Source organism: Anoplopoma fimbria, chromosome 22 (assembly GCF_027596085.1).
Source record: "Anoplopoma fimbria isolate UVic2021 breed Golden Eagle Sablefish chromosome 22, Afim_UVic_2022, whole genome shotgun sequence".
NCBI lineage: Eukaryota > Metazoa > Chordata > Actinopteri > Perciformes > Anoplopomatidae > Anoplopoma > Anoplopoma fimbria.
The window spans coordinates 1,586,995-1,599,842 of NC_072470.1; the positions used below are offsets into that span (position 1 = coordinate 1,586,995).

The window sequence follows — 12,848 nt, forward strand, 5'->3', positions numbered from 1 at the left end:
AATTGAGAGCAGAACTACGCCCCCAAGTGGTGGGAGGTTTACAAGACAAAACAATGACAGAAGGGAAATAAATAAAGTCATAGTATAGTATGTAAAAAAATAAATAAAGTCATAGTATAGTATGTAAAAAATAAAAAAAAAAAAAAAAAAAAATAGTATAGTATGTTAAAAAAAAAAAAAAAAAAAAAAAAAAAAAAAAAAAAAAAAAAAAAAAAAAAGTCATAGTATAGTATGTAAAAAAAAAAAAAAAAAAAAAAAAAGTATGTAAAAAAAAAAAAAGTCATAGTATAGTATGTAAAAAAAAAAAAAATAGTATAGTATGTGTAAAAAAAAAAAAAAAAAAAAAATAGTATAGTATGTAAAAAAAAAAAAAAAAGTCATAGTATTGTATGTCAAAAAAAAAATAAAGTCATAGTATAGTATGTCGAAAAAAATAAATAAAGTCATAGTATAGTATGTAAAAAAAAAAAAAAGTCATAGTATAGTATGTAAAAAAAAAAAAAGTCATAGTATAGTATGTTAAAAAAAAAAAAAAAAAAATCATAGTATAGTATGTAAAAAAATAAAATAAAGTCATAGTATAGTATGTCAAAAAAAAAGTCATAGTATTGTATGTCAAATAAATAAATAAAGTCATAGTATTGTATGTCGAAAAAAATAAATAAAGTCATAGTCTCGTATGTCGAAAAAAAAAAAAAATAAAGTCATAAAAAAAGATGTAATACTAAGCGCTCTGCCATCAGTGTCTGATTTATTAAACTGTCAACACTGAAGATTGCATTGTTGCATTGAATTCAGTTCATGAACTTACAATTATATTTTATTGAATATTTATTAAATAACTATTTTTAAAGGATTTTTGAATGGATGCTAATTTTAAATATATTTTAAAAAATCTCACGTACCCCCTGGAGTGCCTTCACGTACCCCCATTTGAGAACCACTGGTATAGTGTATCGAAAAATAGTCAAAAAAAAGTAATAATAAATAAATGTATGTCAAAAAAGTTGAAAAAAAAATGTTCATAGTGTAGTATGTGGAATTTTTTTTAAAAATATGCCATCGTAAAGTATGTCATAAAAAGTAAAAAACAAATCAACGTATCAAATATCAAATATACGTAACTTAATCTAAGACATATGTTACATAACACATTAAACCAATTATTTTTCTGACGTGTTGTGTGTTTTTCTTATGTTGGAAAAATGGGACCACAATATGAATTTTGTTGTTTAACCTTGTTGTACGATGACAAATAAAATAACCTTGAACTTGAATGTATTGGTTTATTTAAAGCATTTTTCTGCAATAAAAAAAGAGCAACACAAAATGAGAACTTGCATCCACCAGGCTGGTTTAATACTGAAATATGAGTCTCAGCTATACACAGTCTAAATTTCCCAATTATGCAGATGAACATCCCATCATAAAGTGGTTAAATTGCGTTTGCTTCCATCAATTGTGAAACCCAAAGCCAATGATACAGCTTCTTAAATAAAATAGCTACAGGAAATCTTAACACGTACATTTTATGTCAAGATGATTTTTCACGTACTGTAAAATGAAGATTTAAACTCACAGCTTCACACAGAAAATTATATTTGCATGCAGAATCACATTCTAAAATGCAACTGTTTTACAGTTGGGATTATTTAGGAGTTTAAAGTTCACATTCACACTGCGGGACTAATAAAGGATTATCTTATTTAATAAAAGGGAATATATATGTACACAAATAAAGTGACAGATCATGTCTCAGGCCCCATTCAGACTGGTTGTATTTCTCTTTGAGCGGACGGATGATTTTAAAAGGAAGTAACTGCATTACTTGGATGATAAAAACTTAAAGATCTATTGAGGCCATATCTGATATGCTAATCTCGTCCAAATGGGGCTACTGCTCTGACCTGTATTCAAGGTCTTTCCCACACCACTAAGATCTTATGACATGAAAGAAAGAAGAAAGAACGGTTCGAAGACGTGGCCCAAGTGAAGAAACTCTTTCAGTTTTGGTCCGGAAACTCTGAACTCATCTGGGGAGAGAAACAAGAGAAGGACAACAGCTTATTCAGTTGTTTGATACATAAAAGGAACGGAGACACAAAGCTAAGCAACCTGTGCTGACAAACTGGAGCTTACAAACAAAGTACTGCTAACTAGTATTTAAAGAGATAGTTGTGATGTTTGAAGTGTTTAAGTGTGTACTACAGTTAGAATTATGTACAGCCCTTTCTCTGACATGGAACTGAAGCTGTTATCTATGTGCTCTTCAAAGCCACCAGACTCCATTACCAATTCATTTTAGCATTTTAGCTCTCAGAACACAGGAGATGCTGTTTGACGGCGGCCACCAACGGTCATTTTGTTTCTGTTATTGTGTGACTTTGGTGAATCTAAACTTACCCTTTAAAACACAAAAGTCACACAATAGCACAATCAAACAAGAGAGCATCGATAACGGTTATATAGCGTAACCTTAAACTGATGTTTGTTCTTTTAGGTGTCAAAACACATGCACAGTGCCTCATGCAAAATCACTTTTAAACATCCAGTTTCACTTTAAGTGTAGAGCAACAGATTAAGCTGCATCTACCTGAACGTCAAACTGTCCAAATCCAGAAATCAGATTGTTGGTCTGAAAGCAGAGTGTGGAGACAGACAAAAAACAGCTTTACAGCAGGACAAACAGACACACAGTTAAACATCATTTTTAAAAGAATCGAGCCGTACTGTACAGAAAAGTAGCAGCAGCTCTAATCCCATTTAAATCAGCGGTGCAAAGCGGCAACCTGTGATCACAAAGAGGAACTCACCACAGCATCGATGTCTCTGGGACTGACGTACTGCGACAGAACCTTGTAGTCATCAGGAGACATGGGCATCATGTTGTCGTGCAGTCTGGACGGATGTCTGGACGGATGAACATCAGCATTGACTCAAGCTGTTTCTAATAAAATACACTGACATTAATTATCATAAATAGCGCTTACACTTCTGAGACGGATATGAGCTCCGTCTTCATGTAGCCGCTCTTCTCCGGACCGTTCTCCACGTCCATTGGCTCTGGAGCTGGAAGTCAAACACAGATGAAACCATTAAAAAATGGAATGAAGTTTGGTATCATAATGTATATATCGTTACTGGGTGGATATACACTGTATAGTTGGAGCTTTGGTAAAGTATTGTCAGCAAATCATACTTAAAGTGTTGAGTATTTGTTTTTTATTAACAATATATAAAATATAAGAGTTCTGCATATTATTATTAGTTATCTTGCATTAAAAAAAAAGGTTGAAATAATGTTATTTTACTCATCTAGTCATTTTAGAGGTGACTTACTCTCTGAGGGTTTGGGGTAGTACTTCCCGAAGGCCTTGTCTTTCGGGATGTTGGGGTAGAGGAAGCGGAGCGGGTTCTCCGGGATGTTCTCCGCCGCCATCACCTTGTAGGTGCGGATGATGTCGGGCAGAGAGACGGCGGTCAGCTCCTTCTTCGTGTACGGCTCCACGGAGTGGAAGAGCGGCTTGTCTGGGTTCATAGAGACAGAGGTTTAATCTGTGTTGTTGATGTGAGGATTGGGTGATATTTTTCTTTGCAGAATATACTTTTGGATTGTTGAATACGCAAGACTGGATGCTGGGAAGTTATAACAGGAGTTTTTTCTCTCTTATCTCCTCAAAGCTACAAGACTCATTTTCCCTCTCACGAGTCCTACCGCTGCCTCCATCAGTTAGTTTGTTAGTGTTATTGTTTGATTTTTGTGAATCGGAACTAACCCTTTAAAAACACCAAAGTCACACAATAACACAAACCAACTCCTCTTGTACTATGAAGTAAAATGACTGTTTATCTTAAAGGAGTCTGGTGGCTTTGGATTACGACACATCAAATAACTTACAAACATCCCTGTGACTGGTCAGGGTGCGATTCCTTGAATGTATATGAAATGAATATTCCGTGCTGGCTCACCGTGGACGTCGTGTTCGATCCAGGTGAAGGTGATGGCTCCCTCCTTGCTGCTCTCACTGAAGCGGAGCAGGAAGGTACCAGGACACTTATCACTCAGCAGGGCCTTCTCCCTCTCCTTACTGAGGAAGCCCATGATGGAGCTGAAACACAAGCAGAACAGGACACTTACCAAAGTAGTCTTTTCTTTTCACGCTTCTACTCCACTACAGTTATCTAGCAGCTGTAGGTACTTTACATATATAGATATGTAGATACAGATTCAGTTTATACAATGTGATGTTTTGTTATAAGACTACCCAACAGTTTACAAAGCTGAAACTATTATTTTAAAAACATTTAAAGGTTCCAGATTCACAAATGTCAAGATTTGCTGCTTTTTCTCCAGCGTGGTATCAGCACTGTTTTCTGTTTCCCATCTGAATTTCTCCTCCATTGACAGAAACCTTCACATTGAGTTTAGAATCAGCACTCACCCGTCGTTCCAGAGGGAAAGCAGGTGTCTTTTGATCAGATCCAGGATTCCTTCGATCCACAACCAGAAGGGAAAAGCTTTCTCGTTGGCACTCTGCTGCTGGACAAAAGAAAAGGAGTTCAGACCGAACAAAGCAATATAAAACCTGACAGAAGGAGAGAATAAAATAATGTTTTTATGAGAAAACCAAACCTGTATCTAAATATATTCAGTTAATACCACAGAAGAGTAAAAATATTCACATTTGAGAAGCTGAAACCAACATAGTTTCACTTTAAACAACAAGAAGAATTCTTAATAATCCTTGACGATAAACAAAATGCAACGTTTTATTTGTTAATATTTTCACTAGTAAAAATGCTGATGTCTCACCTTGCAGAACTTGACCCAGGGGATTTGTCCCTCTGGGTTCCTCTGGGCTTTAGAACCTGCAGAGAAACACGCAGGTTAAGCCCTCTGTGTAAGCGTGTAACAGCCCTGCAGCTATCAGAGCAGGTGTGTTGTGGTTCCTACCCAGCAGCTTGTCAGCCAGCATGTTGAGCTGCTCCTGGTTCATGCCTCGCTTGGTGACGGCGGAGAACTGCCAGCTGAGGACCTCGGACAGCTGAGACCACTTGGCCGTGGGAGGGGTCAGGAAGAACTTCAGATTCTGAAGACGAGGAAAGAGGAAGAGGGAACTTCATCAACATCTGGATGCATTTTAAACATACCTGACTGAGACTCATGTCTATACCATATACTGTCTCTACCATCATGCTAATTATGTAAAATATACATTTCTGTTCTTTATATTGTGTTTTAGTATATACTTCATTTTATCAGACAAATACTAAGTATCATTACTTAATCATGTTGTATTTTAGCCTGTTGTGACTTTAAGTCCGTCACTTTACCTCGTTATTTTGGCTTTAATTGCTCTTCTTTTGTGTGCTTCTAATTATTCATTTTTTCACTTTTCTCTATTTATTTGAAGCTGCAACACCTGAATTTCTCCCTCCAAGGAACAATAAAGGCTCATCTTACTTTACCTTTTAAGTCAATATCTGCCAACGATTGAGGAGAACCCTGAAACTGTATAGGTTGGGTTCTAAATAAACACATATAGAACCTCATGTTCTCCGTGTGGGCTCACCTTGGGCTCTAAATAAACACATATAGAACCTGGTCAGCATGTTGTACCAGAGGATGGAGGCCCAGCCGCTGGGCAGCTGACAGACGTTAGAGATGACCACAACAGGCAGAGAAATGGCCTACAACCACATAAACAACATTAAATAATCAAGAAGAGACTCGCATAACAAATACTAATTAAATAATCAATAATAATAACGTCTGACCTCCAGCTTTATGTTGAGTCCCGACTGGTTGAGCTGCAGCTCCGACTCGAAGCTGAGCGAGTGAAGCTCCTCTGTGACGATCAGAGGACCCTGAACAAACACATTCAGCTTTAAAACTACAACACACACGATAAAACTACACAAAACTACAACATGTTGTCATTTTTATGATGTTAATGTTTTATTGTGAAAGGGTGGAGTCGGGGGGAAACAGTGAAGTTGTTTAGAATTGTGCAATGATCAGTCGTGTACACTCAGTAATGATACTTTTACTTTTGAATGCATGGCGTTTACTTGTCGTGTATAGAGTATTTTATTAATGTCGTATTGGAACTGAAAACTTCTTCCATTTCTGCCTTTAACTTATTCATTTCCATCTGTGTGCTTGGCTGCCATGTTTAAAGTAATTCCATTTTATCCCCTTATGAATTAAAACCACAACAAGTATTTCTCTTCACGACATCGTTCGGATCACGGAAACTCTTACCTCATTCGTTCTGTTGCCGGCAACTTTCTGCTCTTTCAGTTGCTGCGTGAAGAACAAGAAGAAGTTAGAGAAATAGTTTGTGTCATAAAAGCATTTATTCCTCCAAAAGCGTACAGATGTTCCTGTGTGTTTACAGGTTTAACACTTAAGTCTTTGTTGTGCGTGTTTTTTATTTGGAGGTTTAACCCGCCTGCATTTCCCCTCATCAAAGGACAAACTATTTTAGTTTTAAGTTTTCTAAACGCACCGAGAGATGATTCATTCACGAGCTCTAAAACTAGCTGAACCGTTAAATCCAACACAGTCGACTTCCTCATTTTAAAAAGGAATGTATAAAAAAAGATAGAAAAGTATTACCAAATGTCTGAACTCTGCTGCCAGGCTGCCGTTCGACTCCTCCATGTTCATAACTTTGGTGTTTGTTCCCAAAATATTGAACTTCCGAAAGCTGACGATAGAAACAACATCAATATGGTTATTCATTAGGCATTTATCTACATTTAAACAGAAGGAGAAGAAGAAGTACCATGTTGTGGTATTGTTAGTTGACACAATCAAATATAATACAATATGTATAAAATATATATAACCATAAGTGTAAAAGGTTTGGAGACGTACCCTTTCTTCTCCGTCACATCTCTGAGGAACAGAAGAAGATTCATTAAACAACATGTTCAAACTAAAAACACAACTCAACTATTTCTAGCAGTTTACATGAACTTACTTATCAAACATGGCCTTGACTTTGAGCTGGTAGTTAAACTCCTGCAGCTTCACCAGAAATCTGATATGAAAACAAGACACTCAACGTAAACAGGAAGTGGACAGAAGGCGGAGAAAAACCTCATTCTAAAAATATTACAAATATTTATTGAGACTTATAACAGTTGAAAATCAGCTGGTGAAAGTGTCTCTTAAAGTCATTTCTGTTTGGGTAATATACATCAGAAAAACTGTTCAAATCAATAATGTTGATGATTGATAATCATTCAACAGATCAAATCAAACTAGTTTGAAGTTTGTTGTGTTTAGTTGACATGAAGCTCAGTTTCTCACCGGAGTTTCACTGTGAACTGGACGCCTGTTTTCAGCACCAGGGGTCTCTGTGGGTGGGTGGGCATGCAGGGCTGCCTCTCTACGACCAGAGAGCACACACACACACACACACACACACACACACACACACACACACACACACACACACAATAAAAAAAGAAAACATTATTATACATATATTTTAAGTTTGAGCCGTACAACAGCTGACATCAAATTCCTAATTGATAACCAATAACAAGGTGATCTATGACTTGCGTAGGAGGTGTCCTTACTTGGAGAGGAGGTTCTTGAGGAGGTCCAGGGCTCGGGCCTCCAGGTAAGCTTTCTTCTGTGTGATGGGGTCGCTGTCGTAGGTGAACTTCTGCTCCAACTCCTGCAGCTTCTTCAGGTGCTGACGAACCTGCTGGAGACTCTCTGCTACTGATGTGAACCTGCAGGAGGATGAGGAGGAGGAGGAGGAGAGAAAGAATGCAGACATTGAGGTAACGAGTGTGTTGTTGTTGTTGTTGTTGTTGTTGTTGTTTCTTTCTGTTGTTTATCTCACCAGTTCTGCAGCTGGTCCACACAGGCGTTGGGCGGACCTCCGATACAGGCGATCTGCTGCCGCTGCTTCCACTCCGGCAGCTCCTCGGAGATCAGGTCCGACAGCAGCGCCTGGGTGACGTTCAGGAGGTCGGTCAGCTGGGTCACCACGTCCTGAGAAACGGCAGAGAAACTTTGAATCAGAGTTGTTATTTGATGTGTCTTAAAGTCCTGGATTGAGTTTTTACAGGTGTGCTCACCTGTCGTTTGGCTTTCAGCTCGAGGCACATCCTCCCGACCGTCAACTTCTCTTTCTCCAGCTCCTTTGGTGTCATGCCGTTCATTTCATTCTCTACGGAAACATAAATACAAAACATTAAATATTACATTTGTGACTTCTGATGGACCCTTTAACACCTTCAACACAGAAACATTTCTTCTCACCTCTGTTCTTCAGGGTGTTGACTTTAAAGTCGTACTCATCCTGCAGATCTTCTAGGTTCTTAATGTTCTGATCAGCCACCTGGAGAAGAAGAACATTTGAAAAGAAACTGGATCCATTAATGGGATTTCATCCGTAAAAGAAAAAGAAAGCTCTTCACACTTCATATCTTATCACTCATATTCCAAACATTTGTACCTGAACTCTGTCTTTCATCTCCTTCACTTTGTTGTCCAGCTTCTGTTTCTCCACCACCATGGCCGACACCGCGCCCTCACTCTCCTGCTGCAGACAAAAGGGGAGAACTTTATTTAACTTTGGAGTACAATAAAAATAGGAAGAGAATTTCCCTCAATTAAAACCAAAGTTAATATTTATTTAACATTGTAAAAATACTGAAATTAATAAAAATGAGATACCAAATGTGTGAATGACAGAGAAATGATTAGACCTACCCTTATAGCTTTGAATAATTCACTAAATATTAAATATTTAAAACATTAACAAATGAAGATGTTTTACTTCGGTGATCTTTGCATTTTCCAGGATCTTCTTCTCCTCCTTCAGGTTTCTGGAGATGATCATAGCCATGTGGACTGGATCCTCCTGGAACCGATCCTGCAGAGACACGTCGAGTTTAAATGACAGATAACACACTTCACAGAGTTCACAGTCTCTGGTTCCGGATGGATTTCGGACCTGCAGGTTCCTCTTGATCTTGCGGATGTTGTGCTGCAGCAGGAAGTTGTTCTCCAGGGCGAAGCGGCTGTGTTGGTCGTCCAGCTGAGCCAGGAGGTCGTGGAACCGAACGGTGGCCAGCGAGTCCTGAATGGCCACCGTGTCCCTGAGGAGGCAGAGAACACAGCTGTATTATTGATTGATCTGCTTCATTAATTGATGATGAAAGATATTGTTTCATCCAACCAATAGCACAGCTTTTTGTAGAGGAGAACTATATAAAAAGGTAAAGATAAGTAATAAAAGTATATGTTTTTAGAGAAGGAGAACAGAAACCCATCACTCGGTGTGGTCTTCTTACCAGTCGATGCTCTCGATCCACTTGCTCAGGTACTGTCGGATGTCCATGGGGAACGAGTCATCGTACAGCTGGTCCACCTGCTCCAGGTACTTACAGTCCAGCATCTGGAGCTGGCACCACTGAGCCATCTTCTGGTGAACAAGAGCAGCTTCATGAGGATTCAGGGTGACAACTTTGAGGGTGGTTCAGGTAGAAACTAAAGACTTAACAATGCTGCACTTATAGGTTTCACTTTTTCAAACCATAAAAAAAGTGAAATGATCAGCAGAACTTGTTTTGCTGTATTTGGCTGTATTAGTGTTCCCATAGTAATAACTATGGTTGTATCCAATGCCCAGAGCTGGAAGGGAAAGCAATGTGTTGCACAAGCAGAGTCAGAGAGTCAGCTACAGAGAGAGAGAGACTCGGAAATCAGAAATGCTGACTTGATAATTATTATGGAATCTGCATTTCAGTTTCAAAATGCTTTCACTGCCAACAGGAAAATCAAACATCTCTGACTTTAGAGTGCATTTTTGATAGAAAATCAATAAAATGTTATTATCCTGAAAAGTTATCAAAAGCTTGTTGATATCTGATTGCATTTACAAGATATGCAGCTGTGAACATAACAGTTGTGTGGCTTTGTACAACAACACAATTAAATTGAAATTGTTTGGCCTATCGTCACGAAACTTGCAGAATATGTCGGCATCACATCCTGTAACAGACCCTGAAATTTTCATTCCATACTACCACTAGGGGGCGATACAGTCACTCTTTCAATTCGCTGCATTTAAGGCATTTTTCGTCATTTTCAGGCGTTGTACTTTGACGAACTCCTCCTACAGGACCCTACAAATCTTCAAATAAGCTTCCCAAGCGCTACGTTTGACCTAGATGCATGACATTTGCTAGGCACATGTATCTCATGTGGACTTAAAAAAAAGCCTCTTGGGACCATGCTCCAAACCCAACTGGAAGTCAGCCATTTAGATTTTTGGGTGCATTTTCATCACTTTTTCGGTTATTTACAGGTGCTACACGTTAACGAACTCCTCCTAGGGATTTCATCAGATCCACTTCAAATTTGGTCAATACAATCTAAAGACCTTAATGATTAAAAGTTATCAAAAGCTTGTTGATATCTCATTGCATTTACAAGATATGCAGCTGTGAATATAACAGTTGCGTGGCTTTGTACAACACAATTTTTGTGTGCATTTTCATCATTTCTTCGGTTATTTACAGGTGCTACACGTTAACGAACTCCTCCTAGGGATTTCATCAGATCCACTTCAAATTTGGTCAATACAATCTAAAGACCTTAATGATTAAAAGTTATCAAAAGCTTGTTGATATCTCATTGCATTTACAAGATATGCAGCTGTGAATATAACAGTTGCGTGGCTTTGTACAACAACACAATTAAATTGAAATTGTTTGGCCTATTGTCACGAAACTTGCAGAATATGTCGCCATCACATCCTGTAACAAACCCAGTGAGTGCATAAGAAGTCCAGTTAGGTTTCGTATTCCCCACTGCTGTCAGTCCTACCTGAGGCGTCAGTCCTCAAACATCCCACAGCCTTTGAACGCATCTAGCCATGCTTGTTTTCGAAAAACCAGATCATATTAAATAAAACCACAACAACTGGGACTAGTTGGTGGTTTACTGATTACAAACACAAGCAGTGGGCTTCTGAATGAATGTGTTTAGAGATAAATAACCAATGCATGGTATAAAGCATGCACAGTGTCCTTTAATGCTTTAAACAATATGAGGCCACAAATCAGATCTGAGCAAAGATCTGTGACTTCATGAGGAATAAATAGTTTAAACTTACCTTTAATTGGCAGGAAACTTGGACAATATGAGCCTAGAAATGTAACTTTTTATTCCAACAAGGATTCTCCAGCTGAGCAGTGGATGTGTCAGGACAGACTGAGGCTGTTTCTGCTGCTGCAGAGTACGGAAACAGCATCAGCCAATCAGAGCTCAAGCCTGGTGAGATGTGCCCGCCCCTTTGCTGATGACAGCCAATCAGAACGATGGAAAACAGCTGTTCTGTCAGTGAGCAGGCTTCCCCATAATAACAATGATATAAACTATGTTTTTCATGTAGATTAAAAGGTATGAGCACAACATCAAGATTAGATATATGATCATGTTTGTTTTGATATAATCTAAGGGTGTTTAAGTATTTATAATATATTATGTTTGTGTTTAATGGCTGAATAACACACAATCTGGGGGAGGAGAGCAAATTCTCGGAAGAGCTCCCAGTGACCACGTGTTTTCAGAGAAAGAGAAAGTAACTCTGAAACTGAAACCTAACTTCTGATAAAAGTAATTTCGCAATGCACCACTTCCAAATAAGATGATAAAGTGTTTCCCAAAATATAGGATTGTAAAATATGACTTTATTTATCATAATCAAGAAATATTAGACAATAAAAAACAGAACCAAACACAGGTGTGTGCATCAAAACAACACTAATGGACAAATCTGAGGCGTTTGCGAGATGATTTACAGGCTAAAAAGAATTAACACTGAGTTCTGTTTACAAAGTTTATATTTTTATGCCTCAACAAATCTGTGTTTTTGTGAAAAATATAATTGTGTAACCAATCTGGTTCTGAACTTCTATGAAAACAAGACATTCATATAGAAAATATGAATATTTGTTCAGTAGCACTAGATAATTATGTAAATGTTAATCAAAAATACCTGAAAAAATTCTGAACAATTTACAAATGCAGGAAAGTCTGTTAGTTTGTTCACCAAACTGTGATACAATACGTGATAATACTGTTGTTCATGCATGTATATGATTAGTCATTCTTCAACTGACTAGTCATATGCAGCTGTGGGGGTAAACACAGTATTTGTCCAAATTTAGACATTTGTAGTCCCTTAATGATGATTCATATACATATACAGAATGCACAAACCACCAGGAGAACATGCGTGTTGGATGCATGTAGCACACAGGTGACATGAAGGTCAGGTTCTTATGAGCTCAATTTGGAAACAATACACATTGTCGCCTCCTGGTGGCAGAAATAAATAACATCTTTAACATGTATTTGACGGACATCACTTCACAGATTACAGCTAATGTAGAAGATTTAACAAAACACTGATTCCAGTGAGACAAAACATAACTTAAGGACAGTCTCTGTGTTAAACGCTGCATACATCTGACAGCCGGTGACCATCTTCCAATGCATTCAGTCCATTTTAGCATTTTTTTGAGAGATATTCAACTTGCAGAATCTTTAAACATCCTTGAAGCATGTTTGTGATCACAGTGATCAATGTGACACGTGCCATAAGGTCTTTATTAGTGATAATGAGACGTTTAAGTCACATGATAAATCAGGTAAATGCGTGAACTTCTCATTCACAGCTGGTGCTTTCAAAGACACAAAGATGCAGCAAAGACAGCAAACATTTTATCTAAGAAACTGATATTTTCAAGTGATTGTCAATGTGTTAACACATCATCTCTTGTTTAATCAAAGATGCAATGCTCCTCAG

The 12,848-nt window shown here is 37.8% G+C and overlaps 1 protein-coding gene across 1 annotated transcript; it reads right to left on the reverse strand.

The window, feature by feature from the left end:
- Positions 1-1,272: 1,272 nt before the first annotated feature.
- Positions 1,273-11,258, reverse strand: stat1a (signal transducer and activator of transcription 1a). Its single transcript, XM_054623511.1, has 25 exons — positions 11,151-11,258; positions 9,325-9,455; positions 8,985-9,129; positions 8,808-8,903; positions 8,484-8,570; positions 8,288-8,366; positions 8,104-8,195; positions 7,866-8,017; positions 7,594-7,752; positions 7,322-7,414; positions 6,990-7,049; positions 6,884-6,904; positions 6,623-6,713; positions 6,266-6,307; positions 5,779-5,868; positions 5,603-5,691; positions 4,955-5,118; positions 4,814-4,869; positions 4,443-4,537; positions 3,970-4,109; positions 3,340-3,528; positions 2,991-3,069; positions 2,814-2,910; positions 2,594-2,635; positions 1,273-2,033 (listed from the first exon to the last, which is right to left on the reverse strand). The coding sequence occupies exons 2-25, from the start codon at positions 9,450-9,452 to the stop codon at positions 2,004-2,006; spliced, it is 2,316 nt and encodes a 771-aa protein (XP_054479486.1). The 5' UTR covers positions 9,453-9,455; positions 11,151-11,258; the 3' UTR covers positions 1,273-2,003.
- Positions 11,259-12,848: the final 1,590 nt, after the last annotated feature.